Raw genomic sequence first — 26,284 nt, 5'->3', positions numbered from 1 at the left:
CCATTGGATGCAATGAATCCACACCTGACTATAATCCGACAAATCCCATACAGCCACTTTACAAGTTCAAACACAAAATATATATTGATAGACATACACCCCCCATCCAAATTAACATGTATTAGCCTAACGTCAAAGGTTTGATATTTGAGAGTCATTATTTCGAAGATCGATAGAGCCTTCACTTTCTAGCGCAGTTTTGAACTTCTAACGCAACAGGTATAATAAAGCTCACGGATATGTCAGCTCATACTGCAGTTACACCTCCAACACCACCAATACATTTGCTATGCGGATATCGGTCAATGCTGGCTAACGCTCAATCTGATTGCATCCTGGCCAGAGTGTCATTCACAAGAACAATGGTCAGGGCAAAGTGTCTTTATTCATCAAATCAGAGACACTCATAACAATTACATTATACATGTTAAAAAAAAAATGAACTACTGCCCTCAAGTGGCCTCAAATGTAGTTTGGATAATTTAGACTGGATAAGTACACTATATAGTACAATACCAGTCTCTCTACAGGCTGTGCTATACAGTCTCCCAGTATATAGGATTCTCTCTGTTGAGTCTATCATGTACACACTGCAGGCTCCATGTGTCCCTGAGGGCATGTCTACACTTGACACTTACATGCGACTTCTGCTATCAGAATATGAGGATCGGATTGAAAAGACAGGTGGTCTGTGTTCAGAGATGCTACCTTTTCATTATAATGTTGGAGGAAATATGTTTCTAGTGTTTGAGGAACGTGTTTGCTGGCCTCATAAATGCCAGCCAGAACAAAGTGTGGACACAGTAGACACATTTAAATGTTGGTGTAGATGCATGCTATCTTTTAAAAAGCATGTTGACGAGTTAGTCAATACATTTATAATTAAGTTGGGCTTAATAGGAATAGGGCCAGCCTTTCATTTAAATAGTAGAAAACAGATCATTCAGGCTACATTTATTCCTGTTTTAGATTATGGTGATATTAAATACATGAATGCTGCTTCGTGTTTTGAAGCGTTTGGACACAATTTATCATCGCACACTTTGTTTTATAACATCTGACAGTTTTGACACTCACCACTGCATCCTTTATCATTATGTTGGTTGGACCAAGCTAAAAACACAGAGGTCACTTCATTATTCTGTTTTTATTTATGAAGCCTTACTCAATACAACTACCAATTTACTTAACAGCATTGTTGAAATATAGAAGTGCGGATTACAACATTAGATCACAGGGTTGATTACTGTTGGAGACTCCACGTGTATCCGTAGAGTTGGGTAAATCTGCCTTTCCTACCAGGCCTCTGTCACGTGGAATAATCATTTGAATGTGCTGTTGTCTCTGGGTCAATTTAGGAGAAAGGCTGGGGATTTTTTTTATATATATAAATGTGTTTGTTTTTGTTTGATTGTTTATATAATATTTTCTATTTATTAAATTTGGTGTTTTAAATAGTGTACAATTTTATTTCTGTATTGTTACCAGGGCACATGTGCAAATGAGACCAAGGTCTCAAAGCGTTTTCCCCTGGTTAAATACAATGTAATTATTTATTTGAAATTCCATGATCAGAACTCCATGATCAGAATACAAAAACTGCATTAAACTGTCAAGTCTAGACATGGCCTCAGTCACAATAAACTCATTGTCAGTCGGTCTCTTCGTTCTTCAGTCCTTAATGTGTCCAGTCCCATCTTCATCTGCATGTAGGCTACTGGTTTAACAGATTATCGGTCGAGAGGGGATCACTTTTTGGACAGGAATTTCATTTTATTTCCTGGAGGTAAAAAAAACAACAAAACACATGCCAGCTTTAAGCACAGGTACATATTTAAACAATATGAGCACCAGCTTGTCTTCTAACACTCCATTAACACTCAGTTCATACTCTCCTATGTAATGTTGTAATCCTTACCCAGTCCTTTGAGGAACTTGTTAACCCTGCGATGCTCATTACCATGAATTGAATCCAAATACTCATGCACCCTCACCTCAAACAGTCCTGTAGAAAAACAAACAAACTTTGTGTTATCTAAAGTTGGACAATAAAGCTTTGAATCTGAACTTTGACCCGTACCTCTCAGTGCCTGTCTGTGGTGCTCTCTCTCCTGGATGAACAGTCCAAACATCTGTGTCTCCATGAATACCTCCAGGAACTGTCTCATACTCTTAGACGAGACAGACTTACGGAAGGACTCACGTTGGAAAGAAGAAGGGATGGGGGAGGAGGCCTCAACCTCCCTTTGGGTGATGAAGAGTGGATAGTGGCTGACGAGTTCTACAAAGAAACGCACAAAGGCCTCGGACACAACGGTGCTGAGGTGGCCAGAGTCTGTGTGAGAGAGTGAGAGAGAGAGTCAAAATTGCTACAGTCCAAACACTGGTCTGTCTCCCTCAAACTAATGATCTCAAGGGTCTAAAAAGTTACTCCAGTTCCAAGATGGACCCGGGGGTGTCCTCCACGGACCCTACCTGAATAAATAAACATGGAGACCCAGTCCAAATGGCACTGAGGACAACCAGACCCAGCCCTGTATAGACCCGGTCAGGCCCAGACCTGATCTGAGCCGTCAAAGTGAGGGAACCAGAGGAAAAGTGCATTTTTAGCGACAATAAAACATATATTAATTGCCTGGTGTTTATTTGCTTAAATCACTTAACACAACAGGCACTTAGAGACACGCTTCTATTTGAGCCAGGCATCTATATCCTTAATGCACACAGGTTTAGCAAATTTGCATACTTAATTGTTTCATTCCAGAATTGTAATCAATTTTTTCATTTACATTTTTGTCATTCAGCAGAGTGGATACATTTTTTTACTGGTCCTGAAATTCCTAGCACCATGCTCTACTAACAGCCACAGAGGACTAACATTTGCTGCACTAATGCATTTACACACAGTCACATCTCTTTTGTCTTAGTATGCCTCTATTTCGAGAAGGAAAAATAAGTTTCCTTGCCAGAATAATTATTCTCCTCTTTGACTGTGCATTTCAGCAGTTCTTACTTGCCAGCGTTTATTTGAAAGAGGCGTTTATTTGCTGAAATGTGTTCCATTGCAAAGGGACAGTCGGCTATTTGAGACTTAGCGTTTAATTGAAGTTAAGGTAGGCTATTAACTTAAGCTGTTAATGCACAAGCCGAGAGCCAAGGGAGAGAGGAATTCTAGCAGCAGGCGGGGGAGGCACTGTGCATATGCAGTGTGTGTAAGTAGCGTGAGGTGCAGGCAACTTGGAGGAGGAAGAGAGACAGCAGCAACCAAGCTGAATCACACTAGTTACTAACTTCTAGCTGCTAACTTCTTGGTTATTTATCATCAATCTGATTCCATAGTAATTGTTTTGACTGCAACAAACCCAGTAGAAAAGCTACGTAACCTAGCTACCATGTTAGGCTAACTGAGGCTGCTCTTTCCCCATCCTACACAATTACAACATCTCCATTCAGAGTATTAAGTAGCAGCCTACCTTTTGGCTCTTGGTCTAACTTGTTTGCCACGACACACAGAGCCAGAGGCTAGTGCCATATTATGCCACTGCTCAGGTTTTTCACAAAAATGGCATGTGTAGCTTGTTGTTGTCGTCGGCCAATCACAAGTAATCAAAGGAGTCAATTTTCTCTCTGGTTCTCTACTGCAGCAGTTGCGCGGGTTATCACAACAGTATAATTGTACCATTAGGACCGTCTCCTCCTCGCTCTGACGCCAGTTCTCTCCTCCTCTCCAGGACTGTCTCTAGGGCTGACTGGAGTTTAGAAGGCAGGATAGTGTCCTCATCATCCAGCTGACATGGGAATTCAAGAGAAATACAGTATACATGATTAGCTAAATATCATAGACATAGATGAAGTGTACTCAATGAAGCTGCATTTGAGTCCAGAACTAGGCTAAATTTGTGTCTTTCAGGGTAATCAGTGAAGAAACAGTACCTGTCTGAGGAAGCGACTGTTTCCAAGGTCAACCACCAGAACCTGGAGAGTAGGGAAGGCAGACAGGGTGTGTGAGTCCTGGCCATCAAACTTCAATTCCTTGTGGATTACAGCACCCCAAAACATATCTACAGTACACATTCTCCTGTTGAGTTTCGACCACCAGACAGGGGTTGTATTCTCACCTCCTCTAGTGGTAGCTCTGTGAGCTGAGGGAGGGAGCTGGACAGTAGCCCTACGATGAAGGGGGTGGGGGTACACACTATGTCCAGCATGGCAGGGGGCAGTACGGGGATGTAGGTGTGCTGCCAGGTGAACGGGTAGAGTAGAGCCACCACCGCATGGCAGCACTGAGACAGAGTACTGCAGAGAAGAGAAATGGTAAGTGATTCAAGTTCAAACAGTTGGCTAGTTATCCTCCAAGTTGAATCACAACAGGTTTGATGATATACTCACTGTATTCTTTGCTGCACACTAAAACAGGGTCATTCAATTTAAATTGATATTTGTTTTGAGGTTAAGTCATTGAAATCTGGAGCTATTGACATTGAAAAATATTGTCCCATGTACATTGTGTAATGTACTGATGGTCCGTAACTAGCCCTATATGTATTATGTCAAGCCAAATTGACCATGGGCAATACGTCCGGGTCGCATGCAGCTGCGTTCCAAATTGATGATTAAATTGGGTATGTGAGCAGGATTAGAAAACAACCCCAAATAAACTTAAATGGTTACCGTTCATTCTGTGACAATTTTTTTCTCTCCTAAATATCTCGCAAATCTGTTTTATATATTTAAATGTTTTAGTCAATTTTGACACTAGAATACATTCTAATGACTCATATTGATGACACAAAGGCCATTTTGTACCAGAGAAGATGTTTATTGCCATCAGTTGCTCTTTAAAAAGTTTGTATGAGTATTTTCACCACTAGTGAGAAAGTGTGGTGTCAAATAGTTATTATTGTAGCTGGGAAACACTGTTGAAGTTCTATCAACACGTTGCCTGTAGTACTCGCACTACAAAACTCTTGACCATTGTTACTTTCCCTTCCAGGATGGCTACAAGGACCTCCCCTGCCCACCCTTCGGCAAATCAGATCACGACTCCATTCTGCTCCACCCTTCCTATAGGAAGAATCTCGAACAGGAAGTACCCGTGCTAAGGTCTATGCAACGCTGGTCTGACCAGAATTCGCGGAAAACTGAAAGTGTGAACCACAGCATTTAACCACGGCAAGGTGACTGAATGTGGTTGAATACAAACAGTGTAATTATTCCCTCCGTAAGACAATCAAACAGGCATTACGTCAGTACAGAGACAAAATGGAGTCGTAATTCAACAGCTCAGATACGAGACGTATGTGGCAGGGTCTACAGACAATCACGGACTACAAAATGGAAACCAGCTGCGTCGCAGACACCGACGTCTTGCCCCTGGACAAGCTGAACACCTTCGCCTGCTTTGAGGATAACACAGTGCCACCGACGTGGTCCGCTACCAAGGACTTTGGGCTCTCGTTCTTCATGGCCGACGTGCAAACTTGCTCAGCCCCCCACTTCACAGTTGAAGTGTACCTATGATAAAAATTACAGACCTCTACATGCTTTGTAAGTAGGAAAGTCTGCAAAATCGGCAGTGTATCAAATACTTGTTCTCCCCACTGTATTTCTTAATTCCATTATTTTACTTTTAGATGTGTGTGTATTGTTGTGAATTGTTAGATACTACTGCACTGTTGGAGCTAGGAACACAAACATTTCTCTACACCTGCAATAGCATCTGCTAAATATGTGTATGTAACCAATGACATTTGATTTGATTTTGAGCGGATGGTCAGGGGGCCTGAACATAATTATAAATAATATGTCATCTGGAAATTGACCACAAATAGTCCAAGCAGATATAACATTTGACTAAAACCCAATCATTTCAAACTTGCTAACATTTGTATACAATCACGTACACTGAGTATACAAAACACCTGCTCTTTCCATGACATAGACTGACCAGTTGAATCCAGGTGAAAGCTATGATCCTTTATCGATGGCACTTGTTAAATCCACTTCAAACAGTGTAGATGAAGTGGAGAAGACAGGTTAAAGAAGGATTTTTAAGCCCTGAGACAGATTGTGTATATATGCCTTTCAGAGGGTGTGTGGGCAAGACAAACCAGGCGCAACAGTTTGTGTCAAGAACTGTAACCCTGCTGGGTTTTTAATGCTCAACAGTTTCCCGTGTGTATCAAGAATGGTCCACCACCCAAAGGACATCCAGCCAACTTGACACAACTGTGGGAAGCATTGGATTCAACATGGGCCAACATCCTTGTGGAACACTTTCGACACTTTGTACAGTCCATGCCCCGATGAATTGTGTCTGTTCTGAGGGCAAACAAAAAGGGGGTGTGGGGGTGTGTGTGAAATGTATGGTATACTCAGTGTATATCTCTCTATTATGCGTGGGAATACTTTGGAACAGATTTCCTCAAATAAAATCACTTCAAGCTGATTTGCTTAGATTTTTTACAGTCTTTTATGTCCATCAATGTAAAATGTTTTACCATAATCACCCGTGGACTGGCAGTTGGGGAACCCAGCTCTAGGACAACTATGTCATTCCATTCTGCGTACCTCTTCTCTACTACACTGATCCCAGTGACCCTATTAATCTCTGGCTCTCACAGGCTATTTCCAAAGAGAAATAAACAGTTTCTAAAAGGGACAGAATCAACACAACAGCAGGCATCACTTATTATCTCCCTGTCACATTGAAGAAAAACTTTTGAACCATGAGGCTGAGCCACTATTTTATTTTCTCTGTTTATTCTGTCTTGTGTTTTTCCTCTCATTTATAAAATCCACAGTCCCAGCTTCACTACCCTCTTTGGGGATGCTTTGAAATGAAATATAATTGTCAAATAATAACTCAAATTGTTTTGATTTCTACTTATTAACTTTGCCATACAGTAGCTGAGTAGCCTATCAGGCTAATGGCATCACACCTGAGTTTGTCTGCAGTGAAGATGACCCTACGTTCCAGCAGGAGAGAACCAAAGACCCTGAGTAGCAGACGCAGACTCAGACAGGAGAAGAGACACTCAAAGTCCACATGCTCCAGACGAGAGTCAGACGGACGACATAGCTCCATTACCTGAGACAGGTGGATTGGTGGGTAGAAAGAAGGGGGGAGCGAGAAACAGACAGGGAGTGACATGGAAAGAAAGATAATGAGAAGAGGAGAGAGAGACAAAGTGAATGGAGAGTGAGACATATTTTACTAAGTAATACAAAACTGATGCAGTATAGAACACTTCAACTCAAACACTTTGCATGGCATCTGTATGTAATATTATTGGAAGTCTTCTTTGTAAAATCAAGGAGCTACCTCAGTACCAGATCCGGGCAGGAAGGTTTTAATGGTGATGGGTCTGCCAGGAGCAGGGAACGGAGCTTCCATAATTGCCCTCATGAAGGGCTGGACCAGGGCTGGAGACAGGGCTCTCCTCCTCTCCACCTCATCCAGGACCTGACACACACACACACACGGCAGGACAGAGAGATCAGCAGGTAGCCTAGAGGTTTGAGAGATGGGCCAGCAATGGAAAAGTTGCCAGCACGAATCCTGGGCTTGATGGGAAACAGGATGAGAGGTGGCAACCAGGAGCCTGAAGTACAGTACACTATACCTTGGAGAAGAGGTGGAAGCATCCCAGGTGGCTGACGATGCAGTAGACTTCAGGGAGACGCTTTCCTTTCCCACTGGGCTGAGAGACGAGAGGAGGATATTTTAATGCTTTGTCATAGCCCCTCTAGGAAAAACTAAGCCGTGTTCCTGCTGTAAAACCCCCAGCATCTACAAAGAACCGTTTGGATCTGAAGAAACCCTTTTGGAAGAGAATAATTCTTTGTAAGGCAAAGGTTTCTACCTAGAGCCTTTAACATCATATGAGCTGTTTTTGTAGGAAAGGGTTCTTTGATGATTCTTTGAAGGCACGATGGATTCTTTGGAAAGCAAGAAGGGTTCTACATAGAACCATATATCATATTTCCCCGCATACTCTCTATTGCATGACCAAAAAGATCTTCTGGACATCAGAATAGTTATCACTAACCTCCATTTGGAGGAAGACTTCTACTTCACTGAGTCGCGGCCCAATTCTCTGACACTCGAAGAAGGAGGAGACAACACTACAGAGGCCTGAGCGCGGGATACCTGATGAGACTACTTTGGTGAGTGGATAAATCGCCTGTACCCTCCGTTCTATTGGCGATTGTACAATCACTTGAGAATCAACTGCATGAGCTCAATTCGAGACTATCCTAGCAAAGTGTTTTTCAGAGTCGTAGCTGAAAAAGGACATGGTAAATATAAATCTAGCTGCTAATTCTATACATCGGCAGGACAGAACGGCTGCATCTGGGAAGTTCAAGAGGGTGTGTGCGTCACTTTGTTAACAGCAACTGGGGCGCAATCTCTAATATTAAGGAGTCTGGAAGTTCTGCTCGCCTGAGTTAGAATATCTCATGATAAGCTGTAGACCACACTATTTTTTGTAGCTATTGTCATAACTCTCCTGTGACGATCTGAATTATCAGGTTACAGTGGGTCCGCTCTACAGCATGCTCTCTCGTAGAGGGGGAGAGCAGGAAGTCTGCTGTTTTATGGCAGTCATAAAATACGCTGCCTCTATGCTCTGTAGTATTCGAGATTGGAATGTAAACTGTGGAACACAGAGAGACCCTTGGACATCAAAAGTTTGAATAAGCAAACAATATTGGACACTTAAGAGACATGTCATGATGAGTTTGTTTCATTTGGCAATCTCGTGATGGACAGAAAACACTCATTACTGTGCCTTTGGTTGTGTACACTTCTTAATTATGTGGTTTACATCGAAATATTGTGAAACGTATGTTATTAAACATTAACCTATTTGTGAAAAGGTGTAATATGATGTTAACCTTCTAAATGAGAGTATGGATTTTCATATAAAGTTGAACTGGTCAGTGGCCACACCCCACTATGAGCCAGACAATACATCAGGCATCATGGAACCACCCTTTTCTAATTATGAGTATAAAACCACCCATGATGAAATGTACATTTCATGTCAAAGGGACACACGATAAACCGGATGTCTCAAATGGTGTAGAAGACCAGAAAATATGTTGAAATGGTTAAGAACTACAACGCTATAGGCCCAGGAGACCAGACAGTGTGTAGTGTTGGCTACATGGCTGGAAATGGTTAAACTCTGAGACTATCGATCACTAGAGAAATAACTAATTCTATACATAGAATTACTAGTCTGCAGCTGGAAATTACGTAAATCTAGTATGAGAATACTGACAACCACGGAAGCATCTATTCTATGCAACAACCATATCCATTACAACAGACACTATCCAGAGCTGCTGAAAAATTGACAACTACGAAAGACATTGCGACTTCTGGGGAAGTTAGCCAGAGACTCTCTGATGAACTGACTCTCCAGCAGATGGACTGGCGATTCCGACAGAGAAGACAGTGCAGTAATATCTAACAAGTCATAGCCAACAAATTACACAACATATACCCAATACACACAAATCTAAATAGGAATGAATTAAGGCCATGTACATATGGATGATCATGGTCAGAGAGGAACGGACTAAGATAGAGTAGAATAGTATAGAAAACAGTACATACACATGAGATGAGTAAACATTAAGTGACTAAGATACCGTAAAATAGTATAGAATACAGTACATACACATATGAGATGAGTTATGCCAGATATGTAAACATTATTAGTGACTAGTGTTCCATTCCTTACAGTGGCCAGTGATTCATAGTCTATGCCTATAGGCAGCAGCCTCTAATGTGCTAGAGATGGCTGTTTAACAGTCTGATTGCCTTGAGAGAAGCTGTTTTTCAGTCTCTCGGTCCCAGTTTTGATGCACCTGTACTGACCTTGTCTTCTGGATGATTGCGGGGTGAACAGGCAGTGGCTCCGGTGGTTGATGGCCTTGATGATCTTTTTGGCCTTCCTGTGACATCAGGTGGTGTAGGTGTCCTGGAGGGCGGGTAGTTTGCACCACTCACTCTCTCCAGAGATACCTTGCGGTTGTGGGCGGTGCAGTTGCCATAAAAGGCAATAAAAGTGTATCTGTAAACATTTGTGAGGGTTTTAGGTGACAAGCCAAATTTTAGCCTCCTGAGGTTGAACAGACTCTGTTGCACCTTTACCACACTGTCTTTGTGGGTGGTCAATTTCAGTTTGTCAGTGATGTATATGCCAAGGAACTTGAAGCTTTCCACCTTCTCCACTGGGGTCCCATCAATGTAGATTGGGGTGTGCGCCCCCTGCTGTTTCCTGAAGTCCACGACCATCTCCTTTGTTTTGTTGACGTTGAGTGAGAGGTTGTTATCCAGGCACCACACTCCGAGCCCTGTCTCGTCATTGTTGCTAACCAAGCCTACCACTGTTGTGTCGTCTGCAAACTTGATGATTGAGTTGTCCATGCAGTCATGGGTGAACAGGGAGTACAGGAGGGGGCTGTGCACGCACCCTTGTTATGATCCAGTGTTGAGGATCAGCAGAGGTGATGTTTCCTACCTTCACCACCTGGAGGCGGCCCATCAGGAAGTCCAGGACCCAGTTGCACTAGGCGGGGTTCAGACCCAGGGCCTCAAGCTTAATGATGAGTTGAGGGTACTATGGTGTTGAATTCTGAGCTGTAGTCAATGAACAGCATTCTTACATAGGTATTCATCTTGTCCAGATGTGTTGGGCAGTGTGCAGAGCGATGCTGATTGCATCGTCTGTGGATCTATTGGGGCGGCAAATTGAAGTGGGTCTAGGGTGGCAGGTAAGGTAGAGTTGATATGATCCTTGACTAGTCTCTCAAAGCATTTCATGATGACAGAGGTGAGTGCTATGGGGCGATAGTCATTAAATTCAGTTACCTTTGCCTTCTAGGGTACAGGAACAATGGTGACCATCTTGAAACATGTAGGGACAGCAGACTGGGATAGGGACAGATTGAATATGCCCGTAAACAAACCAGACAGCTGGTCTGCGCATGCTCGAAGGACGCGGCTGGGGATGCCGTCTGGGCCCGGCAGCCTTGCGAGGGTTAACACGTTTAAATGTTTTACTCACGTCTGCCACGGAGAAGGAGAGCCCACAGTCCTTGGTAGCAGGCTGCGTCAGTGGCACTGTGTTATCCTCAAAGCGTGCAAAGAATGTGTTTAGCCTGTCCGGAAGCAAGAGGGCGGTCTCGGCGGAGTGTCTGGTTTTCCTTTCGTAGTCCGTGATTGTCTGTAGTCCCTGCCACACACTTTTCGTGTCGGAGCTGTTGAATTGCGAATATGGTTGAATTTCTCTATACTGACATTTAGCTTGTTTCCCTTGTGGAGTGAATAACTACTCTGTTTATATTCTGCCATATTACCAGTCGCCTTGCCCTGGTTAAATGTGGTGGTTCTCGCTTTCAGTTCCGTGCGAATGCTACCATCTAACCACAGTTTCTGGTTAGGGTAGGTGTTAATAGTCACAGTGGGTACTACATCTTCTATACACTTCCTTATGAACTCAGTCACCGTATCCGTGTATGCGTCTAGATTCTTTTCGCAAGTTACTCTGAACATGTCCCAGACCATGTGATCAAAACAATCCTGAAGCGTGGATTCCGATTGGTAAGACCATCGTTGAATAGCACGAAGCACGGGGACTTCCCGTTTGAGTTCCTGCATATAGGACGGGAGGAGCAAGATGGAGTCGTGGTCAGATTTGCCGAAAGAAGGGCGGGTGAAGGCCTTCTAAGCATTCCGGAAGTTTAAATAGCAATGGTCAAGAGTCTTAATGGCGCAAGTATGACCATTGATATGCCCAAATTAAACTGCCTGCTACTCAGGCCCATAAGCTAGGGTATGCATATATATAATTATTAGATTTGGATAGAAAACACTCAAAAGTTTCCAAAACTGTTCAAATAATATATGTGAGTATAACAGAACTGATATGGCGGGCGAAAACCCGAGGAAAATCCAACCAGGAAGTACTATTATTTTGAAAGGCTGTTTTTCCATTGAAAGCCTATCCACCATACAAAGACTTAGGACCCAGTTCACGATCGCTATGGCTTCCTCAACATATGATCAGTCTTTAGGCATTGTTTCAGGCTTTTACTCTGAAAAATGAGGGAGATACACCGCTTTCAATAAGAGGACAGTCGAAATTTCCAGACATGAACCAAGCATGTGATTGGGAGCGCGTATTTCTTGTTTACCTTTTCCATTGACGAAGCTTTTGTCCGGTTGAAATATTATTATTATTATTATTAATGACAAAAACAACCAGAGGATTGATTTTAAACATCTTTTATTGTACTTTTTTAAATTTTCGTATTGGTTTTGAGAGCGTGCATTGTGTCTTTGAGAGCATGAATTGTGCCACCATGCACCAACAAAACGGAGGTATTTGGACATAAAGATGAACTTTATCGAACAAAACGAACATTTGTTGTCTAACATGGAAACCTTGGAGTGCCAGCAGATGAAGATTATCAAAGGTAAGTGATTCATTTTAATGCTATTTCTGACTTTTGTGACACTCTTCTTGGTTGGAAAATGGTGGTATGGGTTTCTGTGGATAGGAGCTGACCTAACATAATCGTAAAGTGTGCTTTCGCTGTAAAGCCTTTTTGAAATCTGACACAGTGGTTGCATTAACTTCTTGACGCTACCCATCCCTTAAGCGGTATAATTGTCATCAGCAACTGCTGAATAGCATAGCGCCACAGTCAAATAATATGACAAAAATCCTCAACTTGTGGCCCAGACACTTTATTTAGGATAAATTGAGTTAGCATTGAGTTAGCAACCAGCTTAGTTCTGAAGGATTTGTTGTCATAGAAATTTACCTGGCTAAAAGGTGAGCCACTTTCGTATGACCAGTTATCCTTAATTGAACTCAGCACTGACAAAAAAGTTACCACTAACTCCTCAAACCCAGTACATAGTATACCCCTATGGTCACCAGCAAAACACAACAGAGACTGTTCACCAGCCTATGCTGTTTTTTTCAGCAGGATTAACAAGAAACCGGTACATCTTTCATTCATGCTGGGAAAAGCGAATTGCTCCCTTGAAGCAGACTACCATTCTCACGGCTGCTGTGTTGGCGGTTCAAGTCGACAGAATGTTGAGCAAATAGTTGTCACTTCAACTGGGACAGTCAAAGTTTTGGACATTGAAAGTGAGAAGAGACGATTTCACAACTTTGTGTCTAACCAAGTAGCAGCCTTAAGAGAAGCCGCAAAAGTGTCTTAGTGGAGATATATCAGCATCAAGTAGAATCCTGCTTATGAGGCTTCCAGAGGGTTGTAGGCTGACAGCTTTCTGGCTTGTAAAATATGGATAGAGGGCCCAGACTTTCTCTTAAAATCAGAGGAGGAAAGGCCAAAGCCTGCTTTGGACCCCCATTCAATCCCGTCAGATGATCCAGAGATTAAAAGGGGCCTGACGGTGAATGTTGTTGTATAGGACTCAGAGCGCAACTAATCGACTGATTAACTATGTCTCAAAGCCTCAGTTGCTTGGTTTCTTAAACTCAGAGATACTCTTCTATTGCTCAGAAGGAAAATAAAAAATACTAAATTCTGACCTCTGCTGGTGACTCCCAAGTACAGTCAGTCGAAGTAGAAACAGAAGGTCAGAGCTGCATTGGGTGGTCTATTACTCATTAGTTTCATTCAGAGAGAAAGATTCCTACAGCGCATTCACAAGCAGCTGGGACATGCTGGAAGAAACCACATTATCTGCATTTCTAAAGAAGTATTGTATCATGAGGGCCAACTCTGCCTGCAGAAAAGTTATTTCTGATCGTGTCATCTGACGGCATCACCACGGGAAGTTTGGAGAACAGAATATGGCAGATTTGCCACAATAAAGAATTGTCATCCTGACATTCTTCCTTTCACAAATGTGGGGGTTTTGTATTTATTATGGATTCCCATTAGCTGCTGCCAAGGAGAAGTATGTCCATAATAAAGCACTTCTCTAACTTCTTAACAGCACTATCAGCAAGGCAGGTTCTACAGGCTCTAGTTGTGTTGCACCTGTACTACTGTTCAGTCATATGGTCAGGTGCCACAAAGAGGGACTTAGGGAAATTGCAAAAAAAAAGAAGAAAAAAAAGAAATTGACTACACTACACAGAGCTGTCTGTTTAAACGACTAGCACACAGCTCAGACACCCATGCATACCTTACAAGACATGGCACCAGAGGTCTCTTCAGTCCACAAGTCCAGAACAGACTATGGGAGTACTACATAGTGCTAGTCATTATGACAGCTTCGCGAAACAATGGCAGGGATTAAATGAGCTGTGGTTGGGTCATAGATAAGTCAGTCTCAACGCAGCCTATTAATGCTGTGAAAGGATCCAGGAACACACATGATTTGGGTGGATCCCATCCTCCTTATAAAACGTGTTTTTTCCCCCCAAAAGGTAACGAAATTGTCAACATAAGTTACACCCCTTGAGCTGCAATAATCACGTAGCCAGTTGTGAAGAGAAAGAATCCTGCTAAAGCATTGTGGGTATTTTATTAGTGTCTAGCAGAGAGTCAATCAACTCTTTGAAATCCAGTTTCAACTGTTCAGAGTTGCCTTTCATAATGTCATTAAATCCACATGGACTACGATAGAATCTATGTCCATGTCCTGGCGTAGTACATTCGGGAGTGCTTAGTAATGTTATTTACTTGAGCTCTGGGATAGGACATTGTTTTTGCACCAGGAGCAGTCACATTTCTTACCATGGAGCTGCCCTAAATCACGGCTTGCAAGAAGGACGAGGATATCCGCCCACTCCCGCACTTCACAGGATGGTGCAGGCCTCCGACAGATGGAGAAGCCCCACTCGATCCAGAGCAGGAATGGAAGGTTGCCGATGTCGACTTCAAAATCGTAGGGGAAGGAGTAGGCACATCGGCCACAGACACAGACACAGGAAGATCAGGCTCCAGGCCGGCGAAACTATTTGTTGTTTGAATCCTCTGCTGGTCACTGAATCGGTCTCCGCGGCTCGTGACATGGGACGACCATCGTTGATTGCCATGCTCCTCTTGCTGTGCTCCTTTGCCTCCACTATCAGATTGGGGGGGGCAGGAGATGGCTCCCCTGGCGAACAAACTCCGGGCAACACCGGCCAGTTGGATAATGCCAAATGTCAAGACAGAGATTCATCCAACATGTGAACACCGTCCAGCCATCGGTATAGAAAAGGTAAACATTCCACCATACGTTACCTGCGTGATCAGGGAAGCCACCTTCAAGCCTATAATCCTCAGCAAGCAAACAATTTCTGCATTGGAACTCTGAGTGATCCAGTTTATCCCAAAACAAAGCGTAGTAGATACAGCTCCTACAGCGCTTTAACCATTTGTTTACCTCTCCAGAAAAAGAGGGCTCCATTGGAAAACTCATCTGGGACTAACTTTGTTAGCTTGATCGCTAATGTTAGCAGCTTAGTGGCTCTTTCAAGCAGGCTTTAACCTGTCCTTCAAGCAGGATTCTGGGAAAATAAATAGCGGTCCTAGCTGTAAAAAGCTAACCGTGTTGAGGAATCTGTGCAAAAACAAGTTTGGAATTTATGTTTAACAAAGATGGGTTATCATTTAGTTAAAGTAACAAACCAAGTGTTTGTGTTCAGCTGACAGTGTTCAGCTGACAGTGTTCAACAGTGTTCAGCTGAGCACTCTGATGTCAGTGTCACAACTTCCGACGAAGTCGGGTCCTCTCCTTGTTCGGGCGGAGCTCGGCGGTTGGCGTCGCCGGTCTTCTAGCCATCCACTTTTAATTTTCCATGTGTTTTGTCTTGTTTTGCTCACATAACCAGCATAACCAGCTAGACCATGCTGATCAGACCAGCTTGACCAGCATCTGAACAGCACTAACCAGCATAGACTCAGCACTGACCAGCTTGAAATGTATGCTGGCCTATGCTGTTTTTTTCAGCAGGGTGAAAGAGACTGAGGATGTTTTCACAAAAATAACACACAAGCATCTACAACACTATACACACAGTAAAGCACATGCATAAGCGCACACATACACACACATATTTCCATTGAATCCATCTCAGGGAATAACTGTTTCCCACCAGTCCATCTCTATTTGCAGTATCATGGTTATTTACTCAGCTGACATCATAGACAGACAGTCACCGACAGGAAGTGGTTGTCTGTCTGTATGGTACACTATAGATATACACAAAGTATGTTGACACCCCTTCAAATGAGTGGATTTGGCTATTGCAGCCACACCCATCACTGACAGGTGTATCAAATTGAGCACACGCCATGCAATCTCCATAGACAAACATTGACAGTAAAATGGCCTGAAGAGCTGAGTAACTTTCATTGTGGCACCATCATAGGATGCCACCTTTCCAACAAGTCAGTTCATTAAATTTCTGCTAGAGCTTCCCCGGTCAACTGTAAGTGCTGTTATTGTGAAATGGAGATGTCTAGGAGCAACACCAGCTCAGCCACAAAGTGGTAGGCCACACAAGCTCATAGAATTGGATCACCGAGTGCTGAAGCACGTGGCGCATAAAAATCATCTGTTATTACACTCACTACCAAGTTCCAAACTTTTTCTGGAAGCATCATAAGCACAATAACTGTTTGTCGGGAACTTCATGAAATGGGTTTCCATGGCCGAGCAAGCCTAATATCACAGTGGACAATGCCAAGCGTCGGCTGGAGTGGTGCAAAGCACCATTGGACTATGGAGCAGTGGAAACGCGTTCTCTGATTGATGATTCACGCTTCACTGTCTGGCAGTCTGACTGACAAATCTGGGTTTGGCGGATGCCAGGAGAACGCTACCTGCCCGAAATGCACTGCGACCCAGGCCTAATCGCCCAACATCAGTTCCCAACCTCAATAATGCTCTTGTAGCTAAATAGAAGCAAGTTCCCGCAGCAATGTTCCAACATCTAGTGGAAAGCCTTTCCAGAAAAGTGGAAGGGCAGACCAACTCCATATTAATGCCCATGATTTTGGAATGAGATGTTCAATGAGCTGGTGTCCACACACTTTTGGGCAAGTAGTGTATATGTGTACTGAAGGAATACATGCAAAATGTACCAGTAGACGACGACAGTATCCAAACCTCCTGCTTCCATCTTCGCCAGTCAAAACAAAAGAGAACATTTCACTGTGGAAAAATAAAATACAATAAATGTATGTATATAGGATTGTGATATAAACCCCCCAGACAACATGTTGTAATTGGTATAATGTGGGCCCAATGCAGGCAAACATATTGTCCCCATGCTGACTCCCCATATTGGGCCAATTTGCCTTTGCTCAACAGCTCCACGTTGGCCCCCAAGGCATTGGCCCAGTGTGACCCAATGTGGGCAGCCCATATCTGGTGAGGGCAGCCCTCATTTTGCCTGAAATAAGCCTGTCCTTTCCCAGCAAACATGTCCATATTAGAATGATGTGGGCCCATTGCAGACAGAAATATTGGCCCCATGTAAGCTGCCTATATTGGGCCGATACACTGTTGCAATTTCATAGGAATATATTTATTTATAATTAATTAAAATGTATTTCAATGCATAAATTGCATAATTGTCAAAACGTAAAGGTATTTAAGGGATCATGGATGACCAAGATGTTTCTTTCAAAATATATTTTTACAAGAGAAACTGTTAAGTTTCTCATATATCACATTTGGCACTTATTTATGTAATTTTATAGACCTCATCATTGGCAGTGCACAAGATCCCCCAAAAATGTCTCATCACACAACAGAACACAAAGTCACTGTTCAGTGTTTAAAGATTTTTATGAAATATGGCCAATAATTAATTACAATATGAGTGAAATAAATTAAAATTAAGTATGTTGAAAAGCAGCTTTTCTGTGAGTAGACCACTGATTGGCCAGCTAATCTATGACGAAATGGCAAGCATTTTTAATTGGTCTCTTTGAGATACAAGTTTAAGATCTTTTAAGTGTTTTTTTCCCTCCTCCAATGTATGCTTTGGCCACAAATACATAGGATGTATAGGATGAGTCAACAACATTATTTTGTTATGAGTTAACATAATATGAACTTTTAAAAAGTGAGATTTTCACAGGACAGGTACTATAAATTTCCCCGAAAATAATTGTGTGCTAACCATGCCTGACAAGTATTGAAATGAGCCACTTGGTGTGGGCTAGCCCCTATTGGGCTTGGTGTGGGCTGGCCTGTGTTGGGCTGTAGTGGGCTAGCCTGTGTTGAGCTGTAGTGGGCTAGCCTGTGTTGGGCTGGTGTGGGCTAAAATGTGTTGGGCTGTTGAAGGCTTGGCATGGGCTAGCCTGTGTTGGGCTGTTGTAGGCTAGCCTGTGTTGGGCTGGTGTTGGCTAGCCTGTGTTGGGCTGGTGTTGGCTAGCCTGTGTTGGGCTGGTGTTGGGCTGGTGTTGGCTAGCCTGTGTTGGGCTGGTGTAGGCTAGCACGTATTGGGCTGGTGTAGGCTAGCCTGTGTTGGGCTGATTTGGGATTGGTGTAGGCTAGCCCATGTTGCGCTGATGTGGGATGGGTGTTGGATAACCTTTGTTTGGCTGGTGTAGGCTAGCCTGTGTTGGGCTTGTTGTGGGCTAGCCCATTTGGGGCTGGTGTGGGCTTAGTGTTTTGCAACGTTGTTGGATTGCTGTGGGCTAGCCCGTACCCACCTTGCCCACTGAATACCGACATAGGCCCAATGGGGTAATGTTTACTGGGCCACAGTCTCCAAGGTCAGTATTTTGGTTCACGAGGTTAATAAGAGTAAAGTATGGTACAGATCCATAATAAATAGCTAAATACATTCTATCTATAAAGTGCTTTTCTCAAACATTAGAACTGTGTATGATTACAAAGACATATACGCTATATTAGATTAGTGCATTATGAGTGTGATCCTGCTGACCTGGGGTAGTTCTCTACTGGCTTCAAGTCCTTAGCATCAGGGAAACAGAAATGGGGATGATCCTTAGCTGATCCTCTGTCTCCTTCATGAACTTGAAGCTCCGCTCCAGCTGCAGAAAGAGCAGGACAAAACATCATAAGTCTGGGTCAAAATACGAAATCCATCAAACACCGAGTCTAATCCCGACCCAAATCAACACTTAGCCTTTAACATCTAAACACTTTCCTGAAGACCCATTGCAGATCTCAGAGAATTACCCAATGCTAAGACAATTGGAAGGTTAAGTGGAACCATCAACAGATTGCTAACTATCCTGTCACTTTAAAATTCACAAAAATCTTATACTCCCCAAAGTGCAATTTCTGTGCAGCATAATTTTATATCTGCAAATCGAAAAGGAGAAGGGGCTTGGTCAGAACACATTTTCTGTCCAGGCACTCAAATCAAATCACATTCTATTTGACACACGCTTCGTAAAACAATAGCTGTAGTCTAACAGTGAAAGCCTTACTTATTGGTCCTTTTCCAACAATACAGAGTTAAGATAAAGATATAGAATAAACCTGAAAAACCTTTGAATGAGTAGGTGTTCTAAAACTTTTGACCGTATATATAATAATAATATATATTTTTGTTGCATATTTGCATTTAATTTGGTTAATAATAACTGTCAAATATCAGTTTGCAAACAATGTAAAAACAAAAAATTATTGAGTTAATAAAGTCGCATACAAATCAAGTCTCTTTTTTGCTTTTTTGAGTAAGGCAGCTCCAAAATGCAGGTGTTCAGCCCAGCTCAGTGCTTTCTATGGTGGTGGGGCAGCCAACGGAAAATACTGAGCATAGAGGTTAGTAATGTTCTCTAGTTGCGCCATCATTGGCTCAGTGTTTTGTCACTCATGGGCACACTACATCAACGCAAAATCTACGGTGAGCTCAAAATTCAAGCCCCTTGGGTGCTGCAATAGAGTTACATTAGAAGTGCCCATCCAAGAAGGCTCATTGGCAACAGATAAAATGACGTCAAATCACGCTATATCTACCATAGCTTTGATTGGACTTAGCTAGCAAGCTAGACAAGCAGTCATTGTCAAAAATCACATTGACAATCTACTGGCATATCCTTTTCAATTCTTGTCATACGAAGAGAAATTATAGATAAAACATATCGGTGTTCATCGGCCATTGGACGTAAACATTACACAAACAACATATTGGAATTTGCAAATTCAACAATGAGTGGCTTGGAAGGAATCATTTGCTAACTGCAAGCATTGCAAAGCAATCACTAGCCTGCTATTCAGTGGAGTGGTTGTGTGGTCCAAGTCTGGGTTTAAGGGTCTCCTTTCCAAGCTTAAAAGGATGAACATTCAACACCATGGGCCAGAAAAGTTTGAATAGAATGGCCATGCTGGCAATTCAGCATGACTTCTGCCGTGTTCAAAACAACTGGAAACTCTGAACTGGGAAATCTCAGACTTCAGTGAATTCAAGACAACTCTGAATACTTTTTGAACGGTCATCCAACTTGGAATTCCAAGTCAGGAACTCGGGCCTCTTTCTAGAGCTCCGACCTGAAGTGCACTGACGTCATGATTCAACCTTGTTTTTTCCCAGAGTTCCCAGTTGTCTTTAAATCACCATAAGTCCAGAGAATGCCAGACTTTGATGACAAAGTTTGAGGACAAAATTTGCCTACGACTGCCATGCTGTTCAAGTGAGCACAGCACAACAAGGTGAGTCCACAAATGTCTTGTATGCTGATGCATAAATGATGTAATATGCCAGGGAGATATGTATACTGTAGCTAGGAAATGAATACTAAGTGTACAGTGGGGCAAAAAGTATTTAGTCAGCCACCAATTGTGCAAGTTATCCCACTTAAAAAGATGAGAGGCCTGTAATTTTCATCATAGGTACACTTCAACTATGATAGACAAAATGAGAAGAAAAAATTCCAGAAAATCACATTGTAGGATTTTTTATGAATTTATTTGCAAATTATGGTGGAAAATAAGTATTTGGTCAATAACAAAAGTTTCTCAATACTTTGTGAAAATACCCTTTGTTGGCAATGACAGAGGTCAAACGTTTTCTGTAAGTCTTCACAAGGTTTTCACACACTGTTGCTGGTATTTTGGCCCATTCCTCCATGCAGATCTCCTCTAGAGCAGTGATATTTTGGGGCTGTTGCTGGGCAACACGGACTTTCAACTTTTTTGTATTTTTATTTAACCTTTATTTAACTAGGCAAGTCAGTTAATAAGAACAACTTCGTATTTACAATGACTCCCTTTATACCATAGTTTGTACATCTCAATTGTCAGTAGAAACCACATTTGTTTAAGCCAGTCAGCTATACAGTCTCAGCTATGTTTTTTTAAGCAGGAAATGAGGCTGAATTAACTGTTTGCTGCCAGACAAGGCTTCGCTAATGGCCAGGTGTAGCAGTGGTAAGGATTCACTCCATGGAGCTGAAAATAAAACTCTGCTGTTGGGACAGCTTTATGTAGGCCTTACCAGTTTGTGTACCATTTGTCATTGTTATAGTGCAATTAATGTATTGTTTAGTGTTGTGTTGTATAGTGGCTTTGCTGGCATGCATCTAAAAATATTTTTTTTGTTTGCCCCACCAAGATGTACATGCTAAAATCGCAACTGGATATTGTATAAAAATAATAGCGTCGACATACATTATTGTTTAAGGCTAGCGGGACAAATTCCGATGAAACTGGAAGGAGCGCGATTAAAATAAATAATCCAAAAGAATTATGGATATTAAACATTTTACGTACATAGAAGTGTCCTATATTGGTTAAAAGCTTAAATTCTTGTCAATTTAACTACACTGTCCGATTTACAGTAGGCTTTACAGGGAAAGCATGCCATGTGATTGTTTGAGGACGGTGCCCCACATCAAAATATTTGTCCAAGGAACAGGTTTCATAAATTCACAAATAGCGATTAAATATTCACTTACTTTTTGAAAATCTTCCTCTGATTTGTCATTCAAAGGGTCCCAGCTACATGTAGTGCCGTTTTGTTAGATAAAATCCTTCTTTATGTCCCAAAAGTCTGTTTAGTTGGCGTCATCGATTTGAGTAGTCCACTCGTTCAACAATGAATCCAGAAAGCTACCGCTAAACTTTGTTAAATCAAGTCAAATACATTTCTACCTAATCCTCAGGTACAATAAAATGTAACTAAACTATAATATTTCATACTGAAAGAAATATATTCAATAGGAAAACAATGTCAGCAGGTGCATGTCCTCTTCATCGCACACGCATACACGAATTTCCAAGTCTGTGTCCCTGTAGTAAAACTCACATTTCTTACTCTTTTTGGAAGAAACTAGCCTGAAACCTTGAACAAAGACTACTGACACCCAGTGGAAGCCATAGGAATTGCATAGTGGGAGCTAGATTATTTTTTTACCTATATGTTACAATGGAAGAGCATGCATGGGCTCTCAAAAAACTATCCTGATGGTTTTTCTTTGGATTTTCACCTACCATATCTATTGTGTTATAGTCTCCTACATTATTTTAACATTTCTACAAACTTCAGAGTGTTTTCTTTCCAATGGTACCAATTATATGCATATCCTGGCTTCAGGGCCTGAGCAACAGGCAGTTTACTTTGGGCACATCATTCAGGTGGAAATAGACCCGAGCCAGAAGATGTTCTTAATTTAATTTCACATATATATTTAATTCTTTCCAATTTAATTAAATTTTTATTACATGTCATCTTTTGATTCAACCATAATACATAATAAGCATCATCAACAGGGGGACCATATTGGGTGTACATGCACATGAATATGTGACTTAACTTCAGTCCTATTTATTATATAATTTACAAAGATTATACTATTTTAATGTATTATATTTTCAAATAATGTTTTTTTAATCAATTAGTATATTTGAGTTAAACAATAATATTTGTTGTAATATATGTTCTGTCTTTTATAGTGTATTAACCTGAAATTGTAACCAACTTGTATGGCTTGTTTAAAAATAACAATATTTTGGAGATGATTTCATTTTCAAATATGCGAAAGTGAGAGGTTTGAATCTGAATAAAGAGAAAAGGCCATTCTTGAACACAGGGTGAGCCATTCTTATTAATATGCTAGAGAACCCGTTTGGATTAAAGTACTGCTTTTGTATGACTGCTTTAATATTGAATCATTTCTGCCCTCCGAATTAATATTCATTATATATTTTTAATTTGGTTTGACTTGACATTCCAAAATAAAATTGAATATTTTTTGCTCACATAATAAAAAAAACTGATATGACTGTATGTAATATAGTGTATATCATAATTTAGTTAATTTAGTTCTAATCCAGAGCAGTAAGAAACATCATCTAGATCCTCTATGAGTCCATGGAGGGATTCAAATTGTGGATGTAAAAGAAAACATGAATCATCAGCCTACAATGACACCTTTGTTTTTAAGCCCTGGATTTCTAGCTCCTGATTTATTGATGGATCTGATTTCAATAGCAAAAATTTCGATGGCTATACATTTGCCAATGTGAACAACCTTGTTTTACTCCTCTTGACAGTTTAATACTTTCTGAGAAGTAGTCATTATTTACTATTTTACACATAGGGTTCCTAACATAACTTTAACCCATTGTGTAAGAGATTCTCCAAAATTGAAATGTCCCGGCATTTATATAAAAATGCCAGTCGTACTTTATCAAAATACTTTTCTTAGTCAGCTATGAATACCAGGCCCGGTTACCCAGATTTTCAATAGTGTTCTATTGATTCCAGTACTTGTCCTATATTATCTCTAATGTATTGTCCATGTAAAAAAAACTTGTCTGATTAGGTTTAATAATATCCAAGAATACCTTTTAAATTCTATGCGCTATGCATTTTGCTAGAATTTCTGCATGTCAACACTGAAGTGTATGGGCCTCCAATTTTTTTAATGGACTGGATCTTTATATTACCACCTGGGTCACCTGGATCATGTTTCAGTAACAAGAATCAGACCTTCTTATTGAGTATCTGATAATGTAAAACTTTTATAGGAGTGGTTAAAACATGCTAATAACGGTCCTCTGAGTATATCAACAAATATTTGGTATTCCTCAACTGGAATGCCATCCAGCCCTGGAGTTTATAATAATAATTAAAGGCTATAATTGCATCAATAAGTTCCTCCTCTGAAATGTGGCTTTCAAATTAGTCTTTCTGTACAGTTGTTAATTAACAGCTGTATTAATGGAAAGAAATCTTTACAATTAACTTTTTTAACCTTCATTTAACTAGGCAAGTCAGTTAAGAACAAATTCTTTATTTGCAATGACGGCCTACCCCGGCCAAACCTGGACGACGCTGGGCCAATTGTACGCTGCCCTATGGGACTCAAATCACGGCCGGTTGTGATGCAGCCTGGAATCAAACCAGGGTGTCTGTATTGACGTCTGAAGCACTGAGATGCAGACCGCTGCGCCACTCATGATTCCCAAACATGACATTACCTTTATGAATCACGGCCAGATGTGATCACACTTATTAAAGTACAGTGCGTCCTCTTTCAATAAAATCGTTTGGTGAATCATGGGTCATTTGTTTAAGTAAATTATTTTTGGTAGCATGCTTAATATGTTCAAGATAAAAAAATATTTGGTGCAATTTTCCCCATATTCCATCCAGTCTTCTTGAATAAGTTCCTCCAGTTCTGTTTGTTTTTCCTCTAAATTGTTCTGTGTCTCTATGGGACAGTTTTTTTGCTATCTATCTGTACTATTTCCATTGTTAATATGAACTCTTTTGACCTAAATGGCTTTTGTTTTAAAGATGAGTATTGAATTGCATGGCCTCTAAAGACACATTTGAAAGTGTCCCATACAATAATGGGATCTGCTGTATCTATGCTATGTTGGGAAAGTCAGTTATAAACTATTCTGTCCTGGTTAAAAACAAGTTGTCATCCAACAGCCTTTGATTACATTTCCAATATCCTCACCAATGTGGAAAATCTGTAAGAGTGATGTAAATTTCAATTATTTGATGGTCCGACCGCATTCTGTCCCCTATCAACACGTTTTAAACTTTGAGCCAGCGAGAATGACATAAGAAAGTAGTGAAGACAACTAGCTTGATTGAGCCTATCAAATCAAAGTTAATTTGTCACGTGCGCCAAAAACAACAGGTGTAGGTAGACCTTATGCTTACATACAGGCTCTAAATAGTGCAAAAAAGTATTAGGCGAACAATAGGTAAGTAAAGAAATAAAACAGTAAAAAGAGTAAAAGACTGAAAAATAACAGTAGCGAGGCTATAAAAACAGCTAGGCTACATACAAACACCAGTTAGTCAGACTGATTGAGGTAAGCCAATGTGCGGGAGCACTGGTTGGTCGGGCCAATTGAGGTAGTATGTACATGAATGTATAGTTAAAGTGACTATGCATATATGATAAACAGAGAGTAGCAGCAGCATAAAAGAGGGGTTGGAGGGGAACACAATGCAAATAGTCCGGGTAGCCATTTGATTACCTGTTCAGGAGTCTTATGGCTTGAGGGTAAAAACTGTTGAGAAGCCTTTGTGTCCTAGACTTGGCACTCCGGTACCGCTTGCCATGCGGTAGTAGAGAGAACAGTCTATGACTGGGGTGGCTGGGGTCTTTGATAAATTTTAGGGCCTTCCTCTGACACCGCCTGGTGTAGAGGTCCTGGATGGCAGGCAGCTTAGCCCCAGTGATGTACTGGGCCGTACGCACTACCCTCTGTAGTGCCCTGCGGTCGGAAGCCAAACAATTGCCGTACCAGGCAGTGAAGCAACCAGTCAGGATTCTCTCAATGTTGCTGCTGTAGAACCTTTTGAAGATCTCAGGACCCATGCCAAATCTTTTTAGTTTCCTGAGGGAAAAGAGGTGCTGTGTGCACTCTTCACAACTGAGTGGGGTGTATGTGTACTATGTTAATTCCTCAGTGATGTGGACACAGAGGAACTTGAAGCTCTCGACTCCCTTCACTACAGCCCCTTCGATGTGGATGGGGGCGTGCTCGCACCGTCGTTCGTTTTCTGGAGTCCACGATCAGCTCTGTTGTCTTGCTGATGTTGAGGGAGAGGTTGTCCTGGCACCACACTGCCAGCTCTCTGACCTTCTCCCTATAGAATGCCTCATCGGTTATCAGTCTTACCACCGTCGTGTCATCAGTAAACTTGATGATGGTGTTGGAGTTGTGCATGGCCACGCAGCCCTGGGAGAACAGGGAGAACAGGAAAGGACTAAGCACCCACCCCTGAGGACCCCGTGTTGGTCAATGTGGCGGATCTGTTGTTTCCTACCCGCACTGCCTGAGTGTGGCCCGTCAGGAAGTCCAGGATTCAGTTGCACAGGAAGGTGTTCA

At 41.7% G+C, this 26,284-nt stretch overlaps 1 protein-coding gene across 1 annotated transcript in view; it reads right to left on the bottom strand.

Moving 5' to 3' along the window:
- Nucleotides 1-365: 365 nt before the first annotated feature.
- LOC118366089 (DENN domain-containing protein 2A-like) overlaps nt 366-26,284 on the bottom strand; it is a 34,816-nt gene continuing 8,897 nt past the window's right edge. The window contains 12 exon segments of the mRNA XM_035748453.2: nt 366-1,780; nt 1,919-2,005; nt 2,081-2,335; nt 3,680-3,788; nt 3,934-3,975; nt 4,119-4,296; nt 6,942-7,090; nt 7,325-7,465; nt 7,626-7,703; nt 17,083-17,152; nt 18,900-18,951; nt 18,954-19,008. Coding sequence (XP_035604346.2) covers nt 1,749-1,780; nt 1,919-2,005; nt 2,081-2,335; nt 3,680-3,788; nt 3,934-3,975; nt 4,119-4,296; nt 6,942-7,090; nt 7,325-7,465; nt 7,626-7,703; nt 17,083-17,152; nt 18,900-18,951; nt 18,954-19,008 — 1,248 coding nt within the window. The 3' untranslated portion in view covers nt 366-1,748.

The sequence above is a fragment of the Oncorhynchus keta genome, chromosome 33 (genome assembly GCF_023373465.1).
Source record: "Oncorhynchus keta strain PuntledgeMale-10-30-2019 chromosome 33, Oket_V2, whole genome shotgun sequence".
Taxonomy (NCBI): domain Eukaryota; kingdom Metazoa; phylum Chordata; class Actinopteri; order Salmoniformes; family Salmonidae; genus Oncorhynchus; species Oncorhynchus keta.
Note: the sequence above shows the minus strand (reverse complement) of the source record. Positions and strands in the feature narration are given on the sequence as shown.